The sequence below is a fragment of the Onychomys torridus genome, chromosome 5, assembly GCF_903995425.1.
Source record: "Onychomys torridus chromosome 5, mOncTor1.1, whole genome shotgun sequence".
Lineage (NCBI taxonomy): Eukaryota > Metazoa > Chordata > Mammalia > Rodentia > Cricetidae > Onychomys > Onychomys torridus.
This window is the reverse complement of record NC_050447.1, coordinates 36,530,162-36,556,790: the sequence shown is the minus strand read 5'-3', so window position 1 is coordinate 36,556,790 and position 26,629 is coordinate 36,530,162. Positions and strand designations below refer to the sequence as shown.

Sequence of the window (26,629 nt, the reverse complement as noted above, 5' to 3'; positions counted from 1 at the left end):
GGGACACTGCTACCTCACTGTCCCACCACTCCAGAACAAAACCAGTGCTTCTTTCTTTCAAGCTATTGCCCACAGTGAGTAACAGATGGGAAGCGACACTTAGGAAAACCAAATACTTGTAAGACCTATTGGGCAAGAAAACAAAACCGAGGCTTGCGCATTTCCCAAAATAAGGAAGATGAGCGTGGCACTGAGGATCAGTGACAGAGCCATGACTGACATTTGGACAAGGGATGCAAAAGACTTGCCCACAGTCCTTAAAAACATGTAAAACTGTGTAATAATGGAGCCAACCCCACCTCCTGGACACTACAATACCCTGTTTAGTAGACGATTACCACATGGGAAATGGGTGTTGCTATGCAAAAATTCCTTTTGCATTTCTTCATTTGCAACCCTGGTGAGTTGCTGTCCCCCATTTGCATTCTCCTTTGTAGGTGTTTCCAACCCTGCAGATGTGGGTATGACATGGTTCTTGACACCCATGTAAAACATCACAAAGACTTCCCTGGCCTGGCCTATCAGCTCCTCTAAGAAGAGGCGCACAGCTTTTGCTTTGTTTTTAGTGTACTTTCATGGAATCTGCCCACACCACTCTCGCTCCTGGGCAGGCAGCCGATGGACTTGGTAAGACTCTCCTGCTGTGTGTACTGTGCACATGGGTGTGCATGTTAAAAGTCGTCGTTGTTAAGTTAGCATTTTGGGAATCAAGAATGGAGGATTCTCCTACCACTTATTGACTTAGATCTGTAACCAGAAATCCCAGGGCTAGCTGTGTATTTCATTAGAGAAAGTGACAGGAAATCAGTCTTTCTAAGAGGTGGGGATAAAGGAGGAAGCATCCACAATCCACAACTAGGAGAGCCAAGGAGATTAACCTCCAATGTTCAAATGGGGACGAGGAGGGATGCATCCTTTTAAAAAAAAAAAAAAAAAAGTTCCAGCTGAAAAAACTTCTGGAATATAAAATTAATAGCTCACCAAAGGTTGCCATGGAAACAGTTTTGCATACTTGACTGCAGGTGCTGGTTGTAAGGAAGGGACAGTGGGGCCTTGAAGGCCACAAGCAGGGACACAAATGTAAACATTAAAGGGAGACTCCTAAGGCAATGTGAAGTCAGCCATGTCAGAGACACTGTGGCTTTCGATGTAAATGAACTCACTTATGCAAGGCGGGGAAGGGCGGCTTTGAGGCGCCAGCCAACCCCGGGCTTGTGTCTGGGGGGCTGCTCCCACTCCAGGATGGTCTGTGGTATTTCCAAGGTTACAAGATGCACTCAGAAGCAGACACAGAACATGAAAGGACTCCGGTGTCAGACATAGTCCAGTTTAATTAGAGTTCAGTTCTCTTTTTGTTCAATCTTTGCCCTCTACGTTCCACTTGCCTCAGCTAGAGCTTTGGTCGACTTGTGCTGTTGCCGTTTGCTTGCTTTGTCTTTTTTGAAGTACGCGTTAGCCTTTGTCAAAACTGGAAGCAAGTAGGAAGGAAAGGGAACGTGGTTCTCTGAGGACACATTATATATACTCAACATCCATTCCGAGTCCTCATCCTCACTTGCAGCCAATTTTGATCGCAGAAGAGAAAGACAGACAGACAGACAGACAGACAAGACAGGGCAGCAGTTATGCAGGTCAGTATTGTGAGACTGGCAATAAAAGTGACCTCACTTCTCATGAGTGATAATGCAGCAGGGACTCTGCAGAGAGGGGCAGCAGTGAACACTAGCCAAAGTGAAGCTGGCCCTGGATCGTTTCGAGTGTCCCTAAGTACTTTACTCGGTCCCTACTTTCTTAGAAGAGGCAGAAGCATCCACTTTTTAAAAACTTCAATAGACACTGACTTTTAGTGCTGGAAAGGTCCTCAGTGATGTGTCCAAGCCTCTCATTTTTCACACAGGGCCACCACAGACCAACCAAGATCAAGTAACACACTCAGTCTCACCAAACACTAGTAATGGTGATATTCCTCTAAAATGAAATTTCTCTTTCTCTCCCTCACTCCCCCCTACACACACACACACACACACACACACACACACACACACACTCATGTGTGCTCCCTCTTCTCTCTCTCTCTCTCTCTCTCTCTCTCTCTCTCTCTCTCTCTCATACACACACACACACACACACACACACACAAACATTGGACACTCTGTCTTCCAAGTCAACAGTGTGTCAAGCTTAAAAAAAAAAAAAAGCCAGTGAAAGCCAAATTATGAAATGTGAGTTGTCAGTGAGGTCCTAGCTGAAGACAGGACCTTTACAACTCACTGAACACAGAGCAGTCAGCTGGTGCCAGCTGCCTAGAGCCTTCACCTCATGGACAAGTGTTCACGGTACTGGAAGATACTCTGCACGCTACCAAAGGAGAAGGGCAGATACCTGCCACCTACAAACGCTGAGGTCTATGATGATGACCTACCCGAAAGATTTGGGGCCACTCCATGACACTCACTCAGGTCATCCCTGACCCTACTCTAGTGGTTAAGAACCTAAGACTAGACAGCCCAGGGACCTAGGAGAAAACCAAATACTACTGTTCTGCTCAAGGAACAGAGCCATAAAATAACTCCTAAGAACATTCTGTTTCACTCAGATCAACGCCTTGCTCAGCCATCATCACACATCAGAGAATCTTCCTCCCGCAGTAGTAGGGAGCCAAAATAGAGACCCACAGCTGGACAACATGCAGAGAATAAGAGGCTTTAGAACATTCAGCCCTAAATGGGAGGTCTCCATCAAATCCCTCCCATCAGGGCTCAGGGAACCCTGTGGAAGAGGAGGCAAAAAAATTCTAAGAGCCAGAGAGGATGGAGGGCACGAAGGAAACCAGGTCTTCTAAATACAACAGGACTGACAGACATATGAACTCACAAGAATTACAGCAGCGTGCACAGGTCTAAGCCAGATGGGGTGCCAGCACCAAGAGGGAAAGCGGACATAAGCCTCCACCCCTCACCCACAAGTATCTCCAGTTGATAACCACTTGCAAGCAAAATATTAGTTCTCTCCAACTGAATCTCACTGGGTATACAAAGCACTCTTTAGGGCAGGTCCCATGCCCAGCAGTAGATGGCCAGTACAAAATGAACTCAATGGCATCTTTGGTGGTTCTATGTCTTAGAATGTTTGGTCAGGGCTTTTGTTAAATAACAAAACAGAAACTTCCAGACCGTTTGTGTATGTATTATGGTTTTCCTGGGACTCCTGTGTATTCGAACACGTGTGCTTCTGCATCCACGTGCTTCTCATGCTTCCTCTTTGGCTCTCAGTCTTCTGTTTCTTTTGTTTTATTCAGATTTGTTTGCTTTTGATTTACCTTATTTTATTATTATCCCTTAGATGCCTGTTTGTTTCCTAAGGAGAGACTGAAGGAGTGTGAATTCAGATGGGAGGGATCTGGGGGGATCTTGGAGGAGCTGAGGGAGAGAAAACTATAAACAGAATATAGTTTTTGAAAAAAATATATTTTCAATAGGAGAAAAAATAGGAAAATTTTAAAAATGTGAGGCACTTGAAATTTTTAGTTTAATTTTATTAAAATCATTAAAATTAAAAATTTTAAACTGAATAAATAAAATTATTCAGTTCTATATCTATGCCACACTGGAAAAACTGAGGGCAGAAGATGGGTTGTGAGGCTGGGGTGATGGCTCAGTGAATAAGAATGCTTCCTAAACAAGCAAGAGGGCCTGAGTTCACATCCCAGTACCCACAAAAGAAGTGGGCATGGCTGCACCCCAGCATGCGGGGTGTGTGTGGGGGGGTGTCAGACACAGAAGGATCCCAGGAGCTGGCTGACTAGTCAGCTTAGCAGAGATGGTGAGCTTCAGGGTCAGTGAGAGACCCTGTCTCAGGCAATAAGATGGTAAATAATAGAGGAAGACACTTGCCATCCTTCTCTGGCTTCTGCAAACACAATTACACAAGCATGTACACCCACACACTCATGTACATAAGTCTCTCTCTCTCTCTCTCTCTCTCTCTCTCTCTCTCTCTCTCTCTCTCTCTCACACACACACACACACACACACACACACACACACACACACACACACCACATATGGATTCCATTGTAGGCACATTAAATGTATTATCTCATTCAGCTTGCTCAACCACCCTGTTGGGAAGGTAGTTCTATTAGTCCATTTCACAGAGGGTAACATAGAGGGATTTATAGAGGTCCCAGATAGAGAATTTCTCCCTCTTGAAAACTCTGAGCGCTACCTGGGTTTACTCCGAGGTACTAGGGCAGCCATGATGAAGCTTTCCACTCTGTATTCCACCCCTCGAATGCCTAACACCTACTGAGCATCCTGTGAATGACCAAGAGACTCTAGTCAGTTATTCAGCAAGAAGGATCAAAACTTAGACCAAATTCTGTAGAAAGAATCAACAGGCCCATCGTTCCCATATGAACAATACTGGACACAAAGGAGAATTCTGGGTTGGCAATTGGCATCTGGTGAGCATCCAAATGCTCCCTGAGTGTCCAAGAACCTGCTAGCTTCCCACTGCTTCTCCCACAGTAGTTTGAGAGCCTCGGAAAGCATCTGCCTCCAGGGACACCAGGTCCTTATTTGTAAGGACAGGAACAACTCATCTGAACTCTATCTTCAGAGGCACAGTACGGTCCATGCCGTTCTGTCCATGCAATGGGTGGAGGGGGAAGGGCAGGGAAGGAACACCTTGCATTACACACAAGTTTCCCATATGGTGGCATTTGAGATAGGAAGAATACCTTGCTTTGGTATTTTTCCTCCACCTTGCATTATAAAAACTTTCAATGGTAGAGACATTGAAAATAATCACAGGTTAGACCACTTCTATGTCCACCGCCCAGATGGGAAGATTAACACTCCACTGGGAATCTATTCATCTCTTTATACCCTTGGGTATCAAATGTCTGTCACTTACACTGCTGACACCTTCCAAGGTAACTCATAGGCATCAGTACACTGTATGTCCTCTTGCAATACTTCACCATGGGTAGCACTGGCTACATTTAACTATTTGTTGAGTTTGATAGATTACCTGAGCAGCCTTCCTTACTAGCAGAACAAACCTCAACTGCACAAATGTCCAACTCACAGCTAGTTTTCTTTCAAAAGCTCTAGAACCACACAAGAGGGGAAAACTTAGATACTCCAATCAGTTCATGAGATGGTCTCAGGTTCAGCACTCAGAAAGATGGCTGTCTCGGTCCCCTGCCCGCCTTGCTGCAACTACAGCTTTGCTGCTGTCTTTGATCTAGCCACGTGGGAGTCTGTTTCCCCCACAGAGCTGCAGAGCTCTTAGTGACTCATCAATCCCTCTTTGTGTTCTCCAAACTGGTTCTTGACCCATTAGGGCAATGGTTCTCAATTAGAGCCCATAGAAAATGAAACCAGAACCTCTGCGTGCTGGGAAGGATGGTGCAGGTCTGGACATTTTTACAAAGTTCCCTAAACAAAAATAGCATCAGTGAGCCATGAAATCAACTTGTAAAACACAAGAGAACAGGTAGACTATATCCAGCTCTGGCACACAAAGGATGAAAATATATACAATGTTTGTTTCCGACATATATACAAAATCTATTTGTTTAGGGACATCCTGAGTGACCAATGGCAAATGTACTTCTTTGGATAGCAACTGCAGCCAAATTTCCAAGTCACTGTCCTGAAGAGGTTGGTACCTCTGTCCTCAGGTAAGGGGCTCAGGCTTAGAGCCCTGCAGCTTTCTGGTGTGGTAGCGTTCCTCTGTGACCCCAGCACATGTGAGGCAGAGGCAGGAAGATCAGGAGTTCAAGGCTGGCTTCGGTTACCCAGTGAGTCTAAGATTAGCCCTTGTCTCAGAGCACCAAAAAGAACCATGGCTGAATTCACAGCAGGAGGAGAAAAGAAGCCTGGAGCGTCTCTGCTACTAGAACGTGGTTCTCAGGGCAGAAGACCAGATCTGGGGCTAAGTGCAGGTTTAGACATGGACACTTGCCCAGGGAAGAGAATGCATCGGAAGGGACAACTCCAGAAAAACAAGAGGAAGAGGCTTTCCGGAGCTGGATGTAATCCTTAATTTTCTAGGTTTTTGTTTGTTTGGTTGGTTGATTTACAAGACAGAGTTCCTCTGTGTAGCTTTGAAGCTGTCCCAGGACTCACTTTGTAGACCAGGCTTGAACTCACAGAGATCCACTTGTCTCTGCCGCCCAAGTGCTGGGATTAAAGATGTGCGCTACCACGCCCAGCTCTAGGCTTTAGATTCCATCTTTCACTAACAAGTCTTCAGGTGATGCTTGCTCACAGCCTACCCCAAATCCACAAGATGCTGGGGAAGATGCAAAATAGGGTGAGGATAAAACATATCCTGTTGTTAAGGGCTCTCCAACTAAGGAGAGACAGATCATGGCGTGAGGGGTTGGGGGCAGGCTGTAGTATGGCTTAAAAATTTTTCCTAAGACAGTACTGAGGGGCTAAGGTCCATTTTGAGAAAAGGAATCTGGGCTGGCAGGGTTTTAGGAGAGCCCATCATGGCGAATGGAGGAGGATTTTCCAAGCCTTTGACACATGCTAAGGGATCTTACCAGGGCTCTTGCCCAGCAGTCAGGATGGGAATAAATCTCTGAGGAAAACCAGTGGTAAAAACCTGTGGCTAAGGATAACTCTGCTACACTTCAGTCCATGTGCCATGCCCACCTCATTCCAGCATGTTGAATTATGAAGCCAAGTGCTTGGACAGGACTGCCAAACCAGTTCAAGGGAGGGAGAGCAATCAGGAGCTGCTGGGAGTTGGGGTCATTTAGAGTTCTTCCCAGGCTATATAGTAAGCTGAGGAGGAGTTAACAGAGACCTTTGAATGGAAAGAATCAGACTCTGAGGGGTGTCAGAATTGAAGGCAAGCACTCAGCTGAGACACAGGAAGAAGGAGAGCAGGAGCACACCTTGGGGGAGCCTTACTATGCAAGCCACGGAGAACCAGGGCAGATAGACAGAAAAGGAGTCCCAGGACAGGCTGCTGAAGGTGACGTGGACAGAGGGAACTTGGTATTGCAAACACCACTGATGATCTCAATGAGGCAATCTCACTTCTATCATGGTGACCAGGGGGACACCATCAGCCCATGTTCAGATGGGAATAATCATCGGCAAGGGGTTGTGACCCAAAAGCAACTCTGCCTTATGTAGCTATGGTCAGGTGCCACCAGCCTGGCTGAAGACCAGCTGACTTCAGGCAGTACAGGCCACCCAAGTCAGGTCCTTGATCACCATGTACATACATCCCAGCCACCCCCAGGCAGGCTGCGGGAGACAGATCCTCCATCCTGTCTGTTCAATCTCTCCACTGCAGAGGGAGAACCACTTTCATGCTTCCTGCCTGGCCTCTTCCTCCCCGCCCCTTCCCCCCAGGTCCTCCGTCCTAAGCATGAGGAGTAGAGTCACTTGGAACAATTGGAGTCCTGCCATACATTATCAGAAGATACCTTCAGTAACTGCTCAGCAACATCCCTCACAAACATGCTTCAAACAAAAACCATGGACACCTGAGGCCAGCCTGGTGAGTCCTTACTGTAATCTTAGGCTGAGGCAAGAGGGGCTGGCTGTGAGGCGTCTGAGGGCAGCCTGGGCTACAGAGCAACACCCTGTCCCAGAAGAAAAGAGTCAAAACATTGTATTATGAAGCTGAGAGCAGTGATTCACACTTGTAATTCCGGCACTCAGCAGGCTCGGATGGGAAAGCGGCCATGTGTCCGAGTTTAGCCTGAGCTCTAGGCGAGGCTGGGCTGGAGAGTAAGACCTCATCTCAAAGGAGAGGGGTAATCGAAAGGAGGAGAGAAAGGGAGGGGAGAACATTCCAGAAGCACACCCCCACATACGCTGCATCCTTCAAAGGTGACCCGGAAGGTGAGGCAACCCAAGATGGCCAGAGGTTCAACACACAAACCAATACTGGTACAAGCTGGCACACGAGGCAGAAGAAGCCAGCCATGTTAAATGGTGTGGTGGTGGTGGTGGTGGTGGTGGTGGTGGTTAAACACACGGCGACTGGAAAACCCGAACGGGTCACCAGACCCAGAAGGGACAGGAAGCAGGTCCTTCCTCAAGGGCTCATCAAAAAGACACTTTCTGAAAGCCTATCACGAGCAAGGTGGGACATGTGCAGCCAAATCACTAAGAAATGAGCTCTTAAAACAACATCTGCTGGACCAATTAGCTGTGTAATTAGCCCCCCACTCCCACCCCTCGCTGTGGATTTGGGCTTTCTGACAGCTGTCTGAAACTTCCCCAGGTGAGGTCTGACTCTAGATGCCTCTCACTCAGAGAGGACCGAAGAGCCAGCCAGGCACAGACAATGGGCTTCTGGGAGAGGGAAGGGTACGGTGAGAGGGGGTTCCTAGAGGACCTGGGGGGAGGGTGTCTTCTGGGCTGTCACTCACTTCACTCTTGGCCTTTCCTGGGAAGTTGCCTCTTTGGGACAATAGGGATGATATTATCAGTTAATTCTTATTCCCCTCAGCCCCAGGAGGGGCTTGGGAGGAAACTGTGATACAGGTGTCAAGAAGATTCCAGAACGCTGGCTGCTCTTCCAGAGGACCCAGGTTCAATTCCCAGCACCTACATTGCACCTCACAACTGTCTGTAACTCCAGTTTCAGGGGGTCTGACATACATGCAGACAAAACACCAATGGACATAAAAATAAATAAATCTTTTAAAAAAGAAGACGATTCCAGAGTATTCTGGCCTCACTTGGACTGGGGGTTGCCATAGCAACACACACACACACACACACACACACACACACACACACACACACACACAGAGACACACACACCTAGCTTTAGAACATGCCCACTACTTTTAACAGGCTGTGTTTGAATGGAATGCTTTGAGTTCCAGACTCTGTCAAGTACCAACTCTCCTGGGCCCAGGAAGGTTCTCTACACAGCAGCATCTGGTGGCTTTCCTGTCCCGAGTGGTTTGGAGGAAGATAGAACACAGAATCAAGCCGGGCGGTGGTGGCGCACGCCTTTAATCCCAGCACTCGGGAGCAGAGGAAGGCAGATCTCTGTGAGTTCGAGGCCAGCCTGGTCTTCAGAGTGAGATCCACGAAAGGCACAAAGCTACACAGAGAAATCCTGTCTCAGAAAAAACGGAGGAGGAGGAGGAGGAGGCAGAATCAGAGTCCCTTCATCCAAGATAGTGTCTCATATAATCTGCCCATATATGATTTGCTGTGATAGGACATCAAAATAGAGAGATTCAAAACAGAAGGAGCTTAAGAAGCATGCCTCACATCCCCTCTCACCAAGCCATGTGGCACTGGGCCCAGGCTTGTGATTTCCTTACACTGTCCTAGACATGGATCAACGAATGTAAGACATCCCCCAGTCCTGACCCCTAAGCCAGCTCTGGTTTAGGAGTGCTGTGGGAGTCTCTTGGCTGGAGACCCTTTTTTACATTTGAGCTCATTTTCTCATTCTCAGATTCCTCTTCATCTTTAGGATGATATTTTTGCCAGACCTGGTTCCATTAGTGATGGCTGCAGCTGGTCCAGGTAGGAAAAAGCAATGGTCTCCTCAGGGAGTGGAGTCCTGACCTCCTCCTGGCAGTCTCACTGTGTCCTGCTTTGAATCTAGACCCTGAGGTGCACTCGTGCTCTGTGTGTGTGTGTGTGTGTGTGTGTGTGTGTGTGTGTGTGTGTCTGTCTGTCTGTCTGTCTCTGTCTGTGTGTCTGCATGTGCGTGTCTGTGTGTGTCTGCGTGTGCGTGTCTGTGTGTGTGTGTGTGTGTGTGTGTGTGTCTATGTCTGTGTCTGTGTTGCCTTGCTTCCGTCCCTCACCTTTCAGCCTGCAGGTTTGCTTGGAGGCATCAGGTTTCCAGAGTCGTCACTCAGTTGGTGACATTTCCTCTCTGATATTCCATATGAGTGCCAAAGCCCACCCCCTAACTTCTGTTTGGTGAAACTTAGGCTCCTAGGACAGCCAAGGTGGGCAGCCTGTGTGAGAAGCACTGAGGACGGTCAGGAGGTCAGGACTGCACTCTCTTCCCTGCCCGAGGCCCACCAGCTTGACCAGCTTGTCCTGGTTGTCAGCCTTTTTCAGCTGGTGAGAGGTATGAAGGAGGCAAAGGTTCCTGTCAATCGGTAAGAATGCCTCCACTAAGCTCCAAGAGGAGCCGCCACACCTGCCTTCAGAGCACACCAATACCTGCTGTCTCCCCAGCTTGGCCAAGGGGAGCTCTGCAGGAGAAATGAGGGGTTTGAATACCCACCCAGGAAACAAAGTGCTCTCAGGGCCTGGGGAACCCACCACCCAGAGGATGGATACTGGAGGCAAAGCACTGGAACTCAGGCTGCTATCAGAGCCCCTCAGATACAACAGAGATCTCAGTACGGGGTTAGAAAGCCATGAGCCCCGTCTATACACTACCCCCCCCAGGGCTGACTGACATTCAGTAAGGGAAGCTGCTCCATGTAGGAATTCCCCTTTTCTGTTTGTCTCCCTGGGGGTGAGAGACACAGTCAGGGAAAGCCTGGGGTTTGATCCCCTCAGGCTGCCACAGCTGGGTTCAGAAGCAGTTGGAGGAACAGGGCAGATCCCATGACACCAGGACACCTCCATCACAAGCTATTAGTCCCTGGGCTTAACCCTTCTCCAAGATACAAGAAGGTGGCTGCCTGGTATGACACATGTCACCCACAGCAGGCCACAGAGGCCAGCTCAGAAGTGTCTGCAAAGACCCAACAGTTCCCAAGAAGGAGGTCATCACCAGAGAGAGCAAGGAAGGAGCAGACAGCCAGGGATGGGCATTTCCTTTAGTAATTCCAATGTGCAGGCCGTGTCGGCAAAGAAAACGTTGCTACACTTATTGACCTAAGAGACCAAGTGGGCTTCAGAGGCTCTGTCCTGAGCCTGGGAAACTGCCCTGCTCATTAACAATTACAGCTCCAACAGCAGCAATGGGTAAATAGTTCTAACCTTCTGCGGACCAGGAAAGGACCCTAGAGGAGGATCTCTCATCAGTCCTGATGAGTCTGAACTCAAACCCACTCCGCCTTCCCCTCTACAACTCATATGCCTCAGACACAGGGTCCTCCATGTGCAATACCCCTGGCTCCCACGCGGACTTGGGTGCCTTTCTGCATCTTAAAAACAACTGCAAGAGGCAGCCCAGGAGCCTGGGCTAAGCAAGGGCAGGGCAAGCGGCTGGTACAGGTATGGTAGACCCAACCAGGCATCCTGCCCCCACCGCAGCAAGTGAAATGAAACCATTTCAATAAAAGGAAATGGGGGGGGGTATCAAAAAGGGAAATTTAACAAAAAGAAATGGGGAGATTTTGTCCACTTTCACGATAGGAAAAGGCATTTTATTTATTTACACCAAAAATGCATGACCATTTGATATGAGGAACGAAAATGGGAAATTATCATCAGAAGCTTTTGTCCTTCTCTTCTCTTTTTGAGAAACACCAGGAAAGAAAAGACGGGGGATGGACAAAACAAGAAAGCTACTTAGCTTTTCTCAGCCTCCTGTAGGGGCTGCTGGCAGGTCGCCACCCAAAGACAGATTAGGCCAAACTAAATACAAGATGGTCACTTGAAGTGTGTGTGTGTGTGTGTGTGTGTGTGTGTGTGTGTGTGTGTGTGTGTGTGTGTGGCCTGCATCTATGTCTGCAGCACTTGTGTGCCTGGTGCCCATGAAGGCTGGATGTGGTTGCTGGATCCTCTGGAAGTGGAGTTAGAGACTGTTAGGAGGCAGCCATGGTATGTATGTTTCATGTGATCTACTTATTATTACTTGTCCAGCTGAAACCTGCATTTATCTGAGCACTCACATCGTCCCTGGCTGTGCCTGACAACTATACCCGGAGACCTCTGCAGCAGAACTCCTACTCGAAGGCCGTCACCTCCTACTGGTCCAGTATTTGTCATCTCCTGTAGCCCAGGCTGGCCTCAAACACCCTAGGTAGCTGAGGATGACCTTGAACTACCGATCTCCCTGCCTACATCTCCTAAGTGCTAGGGCTGCAGGCACAGCCCACAACACAGGTTTATGGGGTGATGGAGACTGAACCCAGAATCTCTAGCACTTTGGGCCAGCACTCTACCGACGGAGCCACATTCCCAGCCATCTCCGTCACTTTTGCTTAAAATCTTTTAACTTCCATCTAATATTGCAGTTGCTTCTCAAAAATGCAGGGGTGGAAGGACTGGAAATCTAATTTTATTATAGTATAAAATGACTTAGTACTACCAACATGGCTTTCATAAGAACAGCCTTTGCCAGCCCACACGTAGATAGTATTTATAGATCTCAGTTCTGTTTAAAAGAGAACCAAGACCATGGCTCGGGTATATTATGTAATTATTTAAAAACTCTTGCCTTTTCCTGACAGTGTTGCTGACAATGCCTTAATTGTTCCTTGACAATTTCCCTGTCAAAACAAAAAACCAGAAACACCTGTTGATCTGGATGTATTCAAATGTGGCCTTTGAGTCCAAGTCCCCAGCAACCTGAAGGGATTCAAAATGGAGTTCACACTTTCACCCCATTCTGGGCACCTGCAATGTGGGCTGTCTTGTCTCCCTGACTTATCCACATAACTGCGGCATGCATGGTTGTTCTAGAAGCCAAAGAAACGTAAGAGCTGCACAAACATTCTCCTAATTGTAGAGAGCACCCCAAAGGCAGCAGAAGCTGCAGGCAGGAAGAGTTCTTCTAGATGGGAGCAGGTGGAACAGGATGAGAGGTAAGCAGATCCAAGGCTTTACAGCATTTGGACAGAAGGACAGTTCCTCTTCTCCTTGTCTCAAGCCAGGGATCATGGTACACTGACAGAATCATACAGGACATTTATAGCCTGCACTTTACCCAGAAATGGCATCTACACCACCTGGACACCAACCTCAAAAGAGAAACAATGATCCTCCTGGCTGGGTGTGGCACTGCACACCTGTAATCCAGGCAGAAGCAGAAGGATCCCTACAAGGGGCCAGCCTGGGTTACTTAGAGAGACCCTGATTCTTGAGGGGGAGGAGGAAGGGAGGGAGGGAGGAGAGGAGAGGAGAGGAGAGGAGAGGAGAGGAGAGGAGAGGAGAGGAGAAGAGAGGAGAGGAGGAAGGAAGGAAAAAGAAAGGAAGAGAAGAGGGAGGAAAGAAGGAAGGGAGGAGAGAGAGAGAAAAGAGAAAGAAAGAAAAAAGGGAAACAAAGGGAAGGGAAGGGAAGAAGGGAAGGGAAGGGAAGAAGGGAAGGGAAAAAGGGAAGGGAAGGGAAGGGAAGAAGGGAAGGGAAGGGAAAGGAAATAAAGAAAGGGAGCTTCTATAGCATCCGGGGATTGTTCTCAGAACATTTATTCTTAAAGATGAACCATGACAGATACCACACTACGAAACAGCTCCCCACTGAGCCCCTGAATATTTCAGAAAACAGCTCAAGATGAAGAGTTTGATGAGCGTAACAGACCCACCATATTTCTTCTCCTTGAGTGTGCCAGAGAGACCAGGAGAAGGAGAGGACAATGATGCATGCACAGGTCTTTGGACCCCTGAAGAGTGAGCTTTGTGCTCCTTCTTCTTGCCTCCCTGCCTCCCTAGACACATTCGGAGCCATCTAGATCTGTGTAGTACTTGCAAGGTGCTCTGCAAGGTGTGGAGAATGAGAAATGTGAAACGCAGCTTTTCACATCACTCAGAAAGGGGGGGGGGGGTATTTAAAAACCGGTTAAGGGCCTGCCGAGACGGCTCACTTGGTAAAATGTGTACAGGCAGGATAACCTGAGTTTGGATTCCCTTAGTACCCACATAACAGCTAGCCATGGTCTGTAATTCCAGTCCTGGGGGCTGGCTGGGGGCTGGGGGCAGTGAAGACAGGAAGATTATTGGTGCTTCTTGTCCAGATGGCCTAGATGAACTCTGGCTTCAGTAAGAGACCTTGTCTCAAAAGCTAAGATGTAGAAAGAGATTAAAGAGAGTCTCTGGTGCCAACCTCCGGCACTTAAGATCGCTCTCCCTACCCCCCCACCCCCCACCCCCACCCCCGCTCTCTTTTCATGGTGGTGGGGCAACTAACCACCCTATTTGAAAGACAGCAGAACTTCCAATGTATCATATATAACACATACCCCTCAGGCTAACATGTGTAAAGGGAGAAAAGGATCAAGGAAACATCACGTGGCGTGGCTAGATGCCCCGAGCTTGCACATGAGCTGCACCAGCACTCACTAGCTTGTGTCCCACACAGCCTCTCTGTACCTCATCTAAACAGTGTCTAAGTGAGCAGTCCAGAATGTGTCTACCTATGAAAGCACATGAACATCCAGAAGAGTGGAGTTGGCAGGTGGAGTTGGCAAATTACTTCTACAACTTAAAAATTGCTGGAAAAGTACTTAAGTATATTTTTCTTTGTTGTGGTTAGTTTTAAACACTTTTTAGTGTGTGCATGCACACACTCATCACAGCATACATGTAGAAGTCAGAGGACAGACTGCATGAGTCTATTCTCTCTTTCCACTATGTGTATCACAGAGATCAAACTTGGGTTGTCCAGCTTGCCAGCAAACAGCTGAACTGAGTGCCAGCCATCTCACCAGCCCCCAGCTATATCTAAATCCCAATGCTTTAAAAAACGCCTTTGTCCTGAGCACAAGAGAGTGGGGGGAGGGTCTAGATGAAAGCTGGATGTGATGGCACACACCTGTAATCCTAGCATTTCCGAAATGGATGCATGAAAATCCCTGATTCAAGGCCACCTTGGGCTAGAGAGCAAGACCCTGTCCCCCACAAAGGGAAACACAAATATGATACTGTGAGCCATCACTAGACTAACCGTAATTTTCTCTTTTCCTCCTATATTTAAAAGCAGTATTTTCAGCCAGGTGGTGGTGGCGCACGCCTTTAATCCCAGCACTCAGCAGGCAGAGGCATGTGGATCTCTGTGAGTTCGAGGCTAACCTGGGCTACAGAGTGAGTTCCAGGAAAGGCTCAAAGCTACACAGAGAAAAACCCTGTCTCGGAAAAAAAAAAAAAAAAAAGGCAGTATTTTCACAATGGCTATACCCTATTCATGTTATATTTACAATAAAAAAAAAAAAAGTAATCCACATTATTACTGGCCTGTAGACTGCAGCAGAATATAGTAACATTCCATCAGAGTTTGCCCTGCTCATTTCTACCCACACACACACAAAGACTGGGGTGGGAAGGGAGGAGATTCTAGGAGTCTGGAGTGCTCACCAGAAGCGGGAGGGGATGGCAGGGGAGCGTGGGCAGAAACATGGAGAATGAAAGAACAGTCCTTTGGCTAATGGTTATAGTACTGGTTTTCTCCATAAATGGCATATCAAGCATGGAAGTTTAACAACAGAGAGAGAAAAACACGTCTAACACAATTTCAGTTCCATTATGTGAGGTCGAAAGCACAGAGCCGAAAAGACAACACTGACCTGGACTTCCTGATCTGAGGGTTTGCACAAGGCCATAAGCAGGGTGACCTGAGCACTGTGTGCATGTAAGGCCATCCACTGAACACATCAGTACCTCCTAGGGAACATAGATGGCGATACCTGAGATGCTTCTGAAAGGCAAGAGACCTTCCCAAGGGGTAAGATCCGTCCATACTATATACCACTGGTGACACACTGGCCACATGTTCCCATGGCGGTGATGACTTAACCTAGTCCTGTCTGAACCCTTCCCCGAGGACGGTTGACCTTTTCTCTCCCCAGAGTTCCCTGAGGCTGACAAGTGGCTAGAAGCTCTTCCACGGCCAGCCTGGCATCCCTCCAGCATGGACTCATGGGGCCATATGTGGTCTCTCAGCCAGGTCAGGAGCCCATGTTCTGTCAGCTCTGCTGTCCATTGAGGGAAAGGAACCTCCAAGACCCAACTGCTCCAGAGGAGAAGGACCAAACATGCCAGAATTCACCAAAGCATCCGGCCGTTCTCACCTCCCAAATCTCCCTAAGGAAAGCATTTCATTTCCTGGCTGAAGCCACCCGGATAGACAGGAGTCGGTAGATACTTAAAAGTCCACCCAACAGGAAAACGTGGTTAGAAGCAACTGGCTCCAGAATCAAATCATCCAACAACCACATGACACTTGTGCTTCAGACGCTGGCTGGGCTAAGGGAAAGGCACGGCCCCAGAGGACTCATGCTCCTTGATGTCAGAGAAAGGCGAGGGCCACCAATCAGCCCCCGTGGGCATTACGGATGCAGCTGTCTTCTGAGGAGCCCTCCCTGCCCCACCCCCACAGAATATGCACACTACACATAGTGTGGCCATTAAGGAGACCAGGATGTGGATTCCTATGAAATACTTTCTGTGTTTTTACGTCCTCTGGTTTGTCCATCTACCACACAATGGCTTTATGACCCTGCTCCGGAAATGAGGCCCAAGGAGCAAATTACTCTTAAAGGAAGGAGAAGGAGGAGTGTGAAGTAATGTTCTCCTGCCCTTCCATCTGTCCTTCCACACTGTGTCCCTATCAGAAGAGGTAGGAGCAGCGTCTACCACGCGCACAACTTAGCTGTGTGTGCTCGCTTGTTATAAACCAGCGTGTCTCCTTCCTTCTGGGGGCTTAGATGCTGGCTTCTCATCTCACCAGCCCCAAGCAGCTCACGCGCAACCCTGACACTGAGCTAGGTACAGGTAGGCAACAGTCCCGGTCCTTGCCGTAATTTAAGAGTACCATAAAACCTGAGGTCTTGGCCCAATCAAAGGTTCCTCAGCTGAGGACTGCTTGAGTAGTGGGTTCTGGGGGGGGGGGGGGGGGCGTCTTAATGCATCTGTCAGAGGTGTTACATTTTCACTGCAGATTCTCAGAGTTGGCAGGTGTGCTTGGATTCTATTCGTCTTCCTGTACCCGCCTTCTTCCCCAGGCAGAAGAGACCACATATATCCCAGAGCTCAATGCTGACACCCTACGACCATGAAGGCAAGATAAGCCCAGGAGAATCAAGGCTAGCCCATGGGCTCAGAATCTACACTGTCTCAGGAAGGAAGTGCAGGGGACAGGCACTATCAGCATGAACTGCTCCCTGCCTTAAGACAAGGAGGAGCATCCCTCCATCTCTGTGGATGGGAGGGATGCGAAGGTGGGAGGGGGCGAGACGTATTTACACAGGAAAGCAGGAAAAGGTGTAAGTGAGGTTTGGAGCTCAGCTCTGGGGAGAGGAAGGGTTCCGTTCGGCAATGCATTCCACGATGGCTTAGGAAACAGACACAGCACAGAAGGCAGAGGCCAGGTGAGCAGGCTGTTGCCATAGTCAGTCAGAACACTGTTCCGGTCAGCTAGACGCATGACAAACATGGGGGATTCCATCATGAGCACTTTTCAAGAGTCCAGAGGAGAGAAAATGGAGCCTCGCAACTGATAACTTGTGCTCTCCAGACCTCCTGCCCCACCACACACAACACTCACTTTAAAATTCGTCACGGGAGCTAAGATGACTCAGTGGGTAGAGGTCCCTGCCACCAAGCCTGACAACCTAAATTTGATCCCTGGGACCCATATGAACACCCTCAAATTGTGTGTGTATGTATGTATGTATGTCTTAAAAACTTAAGTATCACATAATAATGAAAATAGACAATTCAGGGTAGGGAGGTGGAGAAGATGATTTCTTCAGATTGGCTTGACCTCTGTATCTGAATTCTAGGTTATTCCCAGTTTTTGGAAAGCCAAGTCCTAACACACCACAGCTACAGGCTAGCTGTCCACTATCTGAAACCTAGGGGACCCAGATGGTTTGTACTTGGGGAAAGTTTGTTTGTTTTTCCTGATTCTAGAATATCTGCACACACCTTAAGACTCATCTTTAGAATGGGACTGAGGTCTAAGCACAAACTCATCGTCTTATCCACACTGCCTGAGGTAAGTCGATGCCATATTTACAGGGTCAGATGTGGCACCATGGCGGTGCTCACCTTTCAGAGTGGGGATTTTCAGATTAGGGTAGCTCCACCTCTATCAATCCACATGTCATCAAGGGAAGTGAGTGCTGGTATGAGGTCACAGATCACCTCCTCGACCCTGGGAATCTGTCTCCTCCAACACAACGGAGAGAGGGGAGGAGAAAAGGCTTGGCCCACAGGGGTAGTACGTACAGAGTTCCACTTCAGTGGGTACACAGTAGAGAACACCCAAGTTCAGTGACTAGGCCTGTAGCTCAGCTGGTGGAGTATGTGCCAAGCAGGAAGTCCTGTGTTCAATGCCCAGGACCTCATAACACTGGGTATGAAGACGCACACCTGCAATGGCAGAGCTTGGGAGGTGGAGGCAGGAGGATCAGAAGTTGAAGGTCATCCTTGACCACAGGGTGACATACACGACACCCTGTCTCAAAGAGGAAAAAGCAAAGCACGACAGAAAACTTCAAGTGCTCCCTGGCTAGTCACAAACAGTTTGCCAGGAAATGGGACATTGTGGGAAGGGGTGGCAGGCAGGATGGGGTGAGCCTGGCAGGATGGGGTGAGCCAGGCAGGCTGAGTGCCCTCCCTCGGTCAGCTGCTTCTGGAGCGGTTTCTCTAGCAGACAGTAAAGAACTCGATTACATCCAGTTAACTGTGCTCTAAACTGATTATGCATGTGCCAGGCTAATGGATTACATTAGCAAGAGGAAAAATAACATGCAATCAATCTCCATTACTATGGGCCACACCAGGGCCCACCACCTCCAAACTCCACCCGAATCCAGGCACTGAAGAAACCCAGGGCGAGGGAGCCCCCTCCATGGCCAGAAGTTTATCTTAGTCACATGGAGGGAACAAAGGGGCTGGGAGCAAGCTCTGGACTCATCATCCAAAGCGGGGTGGGAGAGCTCCCTGCTCCCCAAAAGACCCTCAGCAAGCAGAGGGGCATTCATTATCCCAGGACTAATAGGACTAGACTAAAGACCTTTGCCCCTGTCACAGGGGCAGCAACACTAAGACACTAGGACTGGTCACTGCAGCAGGGAAGCAGCAGCCAAATGGCTCTTGTTCCACCCTCTGTCTTGGTATTTAGGGCCCTTCCACTTGTGGTATGGGCTCTAACGAGAGTATGACCACTCTGTCTTGAGCAAACAAACAAACAAACAACAACAAAATAAGGAAGATAAATAGGGGCCAGTCATGGAGGTGACCAGAATAAGTAGGGCAGGAAAATGCCTCCTCCTGACTGTCAGGGTGTGATGATCTGTGGACATGATTTGGGGGCTGAGGGAAGTTCTCAGCAGATCCTGTTTCTGGGGCCTTCAGAAGCAAACCCAAGTGTTCGGCTTTAGTCGAGACCTGGGCCATATGGATGGTGTGGCATGCAGACGTAGTGGCTACTGTGTGTATCTTAGACTCTAAAGGGCAATCCATTTCTTGAGGCAGAAGAGGCCAACTTCACTTCATGCCTATGTGACCTTTCATCAGAGTGGCATACAACCTTCCGTGGCCGAGCTGACCGTTGGTTCCTTCAGAAATGCTTGTTTCCTCTGGTTTTTCTACCTGGTTGTCTTGGCCACGTCGGCACCGAACTATGGCCAGCCAGACCTCCAACTGAACCTGACCGCAAAGAACTTCCTTTCCAGGGTGGCACAAAAATCAAGCCAGTCCAAGCCTGTCCAGTGCACAGGTCAGAGGGTTTGGCTTACTAAACCAATCCTAGCCTACTACATACAGCTGGTGTCTGCAGCCGCTTCTAGAACATTCTATCCCTACTATCTTGCTCTAAAACTGTTTCTTATCCACGGTACTCCCTGAGAATGAGAGCAAGTGCAGAATGAGTCACAACCGTCACCTCTGCAGAGACCGAAAACGCAGGCAAAGGATCCCGAGTCTTCCTGGCGCGGGGTCTCCATCTACCATCAGGAGCGGCACACCCAAGACTCCACCAGCTCAGAGTCAGCAGACACTGCGCGTGTGCTGGCCCAGAAGTGAGGAGCAGTGTGGAAGGAAGAAGGAGGGACTGGGGTGACAGTGAGGAGGGTGGAGAGACGTGAGGGAGTGAGGGCGTGTGCAGGGAGGCTGAGGAGATTTATGGCGATTTGTACCTGATTGTTCATACTAAAGCCATTATGGGATGATTAGAGGAAAAGGTGAGGCTTTAAGTCCAGTGAAAATCAATAGAAACGTCTGGAGCAATCCCGCCGTGCAAGGAAAAGGACTATTTACAGTGTCTGCAGCCCTCCTCCTTCTGGACGGTCTACACTGTTCAGCGAGAGCCTGGGGGGGGATGGAAGGGGAGGGAGAGAAAAGAGGAATGAAGGAGGGCTAAAGGGAGAGGAAGCAGAGAACGAGGATGTAAAATACAGAAACATGGGGGGAAACGAACCAGGAGCCCCTCACCTGACCTACTTTTCTCCACAGCATTTACCACCACCTCCCACCACGTAATTTATCCATTGTGTGTGTGACTCATCTTGTCCCAAAAGAATGAAAACTCTGAGGACAGGATCTGGGTCTGAGCATATGCATGTGTGTACGTCTATACAGATGTGTGTATATACATGTACGTGTGCATGCATATACTCATGTATATAAGTGTGTGTGTGTGTGTGTGTGTGTGTGTATACGTGACACACACTAACACAGACATAACTTCCAGAACAATGGCTGGCAGACAGGAAGTATTCCGGGCACAGCTGCTGACAGGATGGATAAACAGAATGAAGACACGAATGGGGTGCCCTGGGAGCATCCGGGAGAGAAGAAATAAAAGATGGACTACAGGACAGGAAGGGAGAGCGGGCCACAGCGGCTGATGGTGACCCCGCAGACTCCAGCAGAGACCAGCAACCGAGAAGCGAACACAGTGTTGGTCTGCTGAAAACTGACCTGCCCCTGAAGTGAGATACCCTGAACCTTCGGCCACCAGAAGAAGCCATCAACACATCTCAGCTTCACCGGGCGCTGGACGCAACACCTTGAGGGCTACTTTGCCAGGTGGTAGCTGGCCGGATTACAGCACAAATTACTATTCATCGCCGCCGCCGCCGCCGCCGCCGCCGCCGCCCTCCCCCCACCCCACCCCCCTTCTCAATCTTCCCCAGTCACTCTGTGGAGAGACCGTTCCTGGGTCTCAAGGAGCCCACCTCACCTTATACAACTTCAGGCTGGCCTCGTGCCTGGAGTTGACTGTGTGCAGCCGAAGCTTCTCCAGGCTATTGGTGTAGTAGTCACACGCGTTGCACTTCAGGTGCACGGGGTTGCCGATGGCCACGCACTTGAGCCTCCACTCGTTGGCCTTGCCGCCCTCCTTGATGTGGGCCACCAGCTGGTACTTCTGCACATGCTTGTCCGTCTTGCAGTGCAGCTGGAAGTTGGCCTTGAGCTGCGTGTTGTAGCGGCAGAGCTTGCACTGGTAGGAGTCCCCCATCACGGCCTTCCACTCGTCCTCCGAGAGGCTGCGCTCCACGTTCATGTGCAGTCCCAGCATGTCCAGGTTATCCGTCGTGAACTTGTTGCAGACCGCACACTGGAAGAGCTTCAGTGACGGGTCGTTGGTCTGGATGAAGCTCTCGCCCAGGTTCATCAGCTCCTCCGATACCAGCTGCCCACCCCCGAGCCGCATGTCTAGGGGTAGCTCACCGCCCACTGTAGGGAAGGACAGAGGGAGAGAGTCAGAAGTCAGGCTCACGACCACCGTGGGACCAAGGGCAAACATTGCAAGGTGCTACCAGCTGGAAAACAGAATCCTCTTGCTGTGGTTTGGAACCTCAGTGGTTTTGTGGAAGCCTCTGGGCTTTCCATCTTCTCGGAAAGAACATCTAGACAAATGTATGGAGCTCGGTCTCCTGAATGATTTCGATTTGCCTTCTCTCTCAGGATGCAGGAAAAGCGCGAAGTCTGTATCAGGCTCCAAATACAACAACAGCATCTGAAACTCCAGACTCCAGCCTACCCCCAGAATTGAAAATGAGCAGAGCAGTCCACAACACTGGGCCTCTAGGAAGGTTCTAAATTGGGCCCAGTATTCACCCAAACCATCGCTGACGAGAACTTCCTGCCATCATGGGAATGGGGGAGCCTTGCGCTATCCACACAACAAGAAAGTGAATGTTTCATTGCCGTTAATACTGATGCAGATGGCCACACTGATACACAGCTATACAGCACAGATTTCAGTAATGGGCCCTCCGCTCCTCCCAGGGCCAATCTCGTCAGTACCCTACCTGTCCAGCAGAGCTGCCCACTCCACCCCTAACCCTTTCTAGGATGATCTTCCTTTCCCAGTGTCAGAGCTCACCACATACAGGACCTCATCACAGCTGCATCCCTACCAGGGTGGGGGCATTCTAGAGCAGAGGTCCAGCCTTGTTCTGAATAACCTCTCATCCGGGAACCCACCCCACTGCACACATGAGCAAATATTGATTGTATCAGACAAGGATCAAAAGCACTCAAATGATCCACGCTCGGGAAGTAAATCCAGACAGACAGCTACCAACGAGGGCCACCTCACACTCCCTCAAACAGGTCTGATAAAGACCTTCTCTTCCCTCTCTACTCTCACCCATTTTCAGTCCATTACTGCCCTGCATAAACCAGGGGAAGGCTCATCTTCACTGGTGGGAGAGTGACACACAGCTCTGACTTCCATCCTGAGAAAGCCTTGGAAAGGGTGGGCTTCCCTCCATTCCCTAGACGTACACAGTCCCTCAGGAGCTGCCTGCCATTTCTGTTTCCTACCTCTCCTCTGAACATGTGCACACTTGAGCTACGAGGCCTGCCCCCCACCCTCCAACTGATATTTAAACTTGACCTTTTGCATGTGGTTTGACTGAGGTTATTTTTTTTAATAACTGACTGGGATTCAAGTTAGTGGCTCTTATCAGAGGGGAAAAAAATGATGACGGCAATGGTGGTGGTGGTGGTGAAGATGATGATGATGATGATATTTTGTTTCGACTACAACAGCAGAGTTCAGTATAGACTCTACTAAGCAAGACCAGCTACACTGACAGTCTGCGGACAATATAAGAAGCCCCAGAGATCTTCCACAGGTACATTCCAGAAGGTTCAGGAAACTTTGTTGTCTTTCTTACCACTCCCCCTAGTAAGAGGAACCATAACTAGGACATTCTTTTTAGGGCAAGAGAGAAAATAAGAAAGAAGAGAAAAGAGAGAAACCCAAAAAAAAAGTCCTATACCTAACGGGGATGGAGACAGGCAGCATTCACAAAACACACTCAGTTTCGGTCAAAGCAGAAACTGCCCAGAGAGGGAGACAAGGAGCTAACGCGAATTTGTTTCTGATGCCAGCCACCTGAAGCATCAAATCTTCCCCACTCTTCAAACACCAGCTCGGCGCCTCAATCATCATCACTCGACAGAGAAAATCCACCGTCACTTGCTGGGTGTCTGGAGGAACACTGGGAGCCCACCGACGAGGCGGAGAGAATAAGCCACTGCTCCTATCCCCAGTTCACAGTCCCAGCAGAGGAGCAGCGAGAAACCGGGACGATGAAGAGCACGCCAGGACTCCCGCCAAGACTCCACCTTGGAGAAAAGCCAAGGCATGAGAATCCTGCAAGTCCACACAGTTAATTCAACTCTAGTGAATTAGATGAACCTCACTTGATCCCCAGGCATCTGGGAGCTGTCTCAGTAAGGCTGTAGCAGGCCATTCCTTTTGAGCCCTATCTGGGCCTTGGGAAGGACCATGCGCCCATGACAGAGATCCAGCCCACTTGGACTTCATGCCCTGGCACGTGAGCCCCACTCAGAAGCTCAGCCTCAAGAGGCCTGAATTAAATAACACACCCTAAAAGAGGGGAAGAAAGCGGGGGGGGGGGGGGGGAGAGGGGGACGCTCCTAAATGCCAACCAAGTGCTCTCTGGCCACCGGGCTACTTGGACTGAAAGAGGAAAATGCCCTACAAGTGACCCATTTCTTGATGCTGTGTTAGACTTGAGAGTCTAAAGGGATGCTTGGGAGGATGTTCACATGGCTGTAAGTCTTCGTATCCTGTCTATAAATGGTGGTAGATCCACTAAAGCCAGACCAGCCCAAGGGGCATAACCCTCTCCTCCTCTGTGCCCACCAGAATGGAAGCATCTCCAGGTAAGTACTTGATAAAACTACAGAGAAGGTCCTGCCAACAAAGGCATGAAAATGGTAACCTGGTCAAAATGAATCAAGTTCATAATCGCTCTTTCTGCCTCACTGCAGAACCCAGTCATGTTAATAACCTACAGCTACCTCACCACTGGCCTAGCCGCAGCAGGCATCACCAAAACTTTTGGCTTTTCTGCGTGCCTATGTTCTTTCTCCTGCTGAGGCCACACAACCTCCTCTGTAAATCACCTGGACATAGCCTACTGTCCATACACATGGTCAACCTTGCAACATGAAACAACCGTAACTCTCATCACCCCGACAGACCTCATGGCCACCCAAAGGATGGGACATCTCTGAAGACCCACTTCATCCAACTGTGGAGCTCACAACTCAAGAGCCCTTCTTGACTAAACTGGGCAAGATTCTTCAAAAGGACATCTCTACTCTAGAACAGAAGGTGGGGCTCTTCTTTGTGTGTCTGGACACAAGGGTCTGTCCTTCTGTTTCTTTTGTGCCTGGTAAAAACTAAGAACTGTGATGCCCTGGGACTCAAAGATACTACATGGGGGAAAAGCCCACAATAGACGTCCCCATTTCTCAACTCAAGTAGTAAATAGTCAGTGATTTTCGAGCTAACTAAAAAGACCTTGATTTGTCTCTATGAACTCACCCCATCTCTGAGCTTTTGTAGTATGGAGGCTATATCCAGTTTATTCTGAAGATCTGCCCACCAGAATTTTACTGTCTCTAAGGTGGAAAACTATTTCCTATTGGTGAGAGAGACAGAGAAAGAGATAGGAAGAAGAAGAGATAATGGGCTTCAGAGCACTAGTAACCAACACCTATCCTTCCTGGGGTGCACATGTCACTCTGGGGACAAACAGGACAATGGATTCTTGTGCCTTCATGGGTTAACCAGTCCAATCAGCAAAACATTTTCAGATCACTTGGTCATAAAAGATCAACAGGTTAATGTTTCAAAACAGAAAACAAGGTTCAAATATCATGAATTCATAGTGAAATCACAGAGCAGGAAGAACAATCTGAATTATTGGAAACACAGCTCATCAGCAAGTTAGACCTCCAACACCACACAAAATAAAGACCTGCATACTGGTGAGATCTGGCCTCCTGGCACTTGCCTAAACCTTGCCCAAATAAAGGTGTGTGCCCACTATGTTGCTAAGAGAACTACTTTTTCCCATGTTAATCATAGAATTCTACTTAACTAGGGTCCTTTCCACAAACCCCAAAAGGCTAAGGAATGGAGACCAGACTGGGCTCCACCTATGGAATACCAGGTGAGGTCAATGGGACCTGGCCATCGTACTAGCCTTCATAAAGTCAATTTGTACATTTTCCTGCTCAAAACATTGGTCAAGACCAACAGTTCTCAGCACCCAAATCTCCTATTTTTGGTTCTATTTCAGATGTGTCAAGCTAATCAGTAAGATCTGGCACTACAGTTTGAAAAAAATGTCCCCCACCAAGGCTTTAATGTTAAAGACTTGGTCGCCAACCTGTGGCACTATGGGAAAGTGGTGAGCCACCTCCAAGAGGTAGGACCCAGTTGGAAGTCTTCCTGTAATATGGCAGCCTGGCCCCTTCCTCTTCCTTTCAGTCCCTTGCTCTCTCTACCAAGTATTCCCACCATGATACAATACTTCACCACAGGCACCAGGGCAACAGGGCCAGCTGACCACAGACTAACCCCCCCCCCCCAAACTGTGAGACAAACTGGTTCTCTTTACACATCTCAAGCGTTGGTCGCAGTCACAGAAAGCTGTCTGACACTGACAGCACAGCAGGGGTCTGGATGTAGTCCACTCAGCTTCTCTAAGACATAACTGTTTCTCCTGGCAACAGAGACTCCACTAGACAGCGTCTAACTGCTATCAGAACCTAAGCTTTCTTTGATGGACAATTTTACAATTTATTCACTTCTTCATCTATCACGGCACTCATGACAGTGTCCCTAGGGCAATTTAATTCCTAATTAATTCTACAGCACTAATCAACAACTCATCCAAAATAAGAAAGAATAAGAACACGCCTCTTTCATCAAGATCCACAAAAACACACAGAGAACTCGAGAAATCTCCCTGGGTGGTTCCCAGTTCGGTACAGAACCAGCCTTTGGGCTTTCAATAAGGTATGTTACAGCTTTCAATTGCTCCTATTGAAATGATGACTGCCCCTGTTTAAATTACAGAGATGATGGTCCCAGCTACGGTTTCCTGTAAGTTTTAATAATTATTTGATGGAACCCAAAAGTTTTGAGTGATTATGGCAATCTTTCAAATTGGGAAAGAGAAGAAAGAATGGGAAAAGTAAAGGAAAAGTCGACCATAAGCCAAAAACTAGAGGCAACACTTAAGTTTTAATCCTGGCCCTACATAGCCAGAGTACAATCACAGCTCTGCCGAATGCATAAAATTTTCCAAATGGACACATCGAGTGTAAGGGAAAACACTAGATTGTGAGATATTCCCATTTACAAAACGAAAAAGGGGAAACAAAACAAAACTCAAGGAGATAAAAATCAAAACCAGTTTACACACCTCAACCTACTCCACATGCTTCCCGCCCGGGTGACACAAACCCCTATGGTTAAAAGCACACACGCC

General features: G+C 48.6%; 1 protein-coding gene across 1 annotated transcript in view; it reads right to left on the bottom strand.

Annotated features, from left to right (window-relative positions):
• Zfhx3 (zinc finger homeobox 3) overlaps positions 1 to 26,629 on the bottom strand; it is a 239,973-nt gene that overhangs the window by 132,866 nt on the left and 80,478 nt on the right. The window contains exon 3 of the mRNA XM_036187532.1: positions 21,040 to 21,536. Coding sequence (XP_036043425.1) covers positions 21,040 to 21,536 — 497 coding nt within the window. The remainder of the gene's footprint in view (positions 1 to 21,039; positions 21,537 to 26,629) is intronic.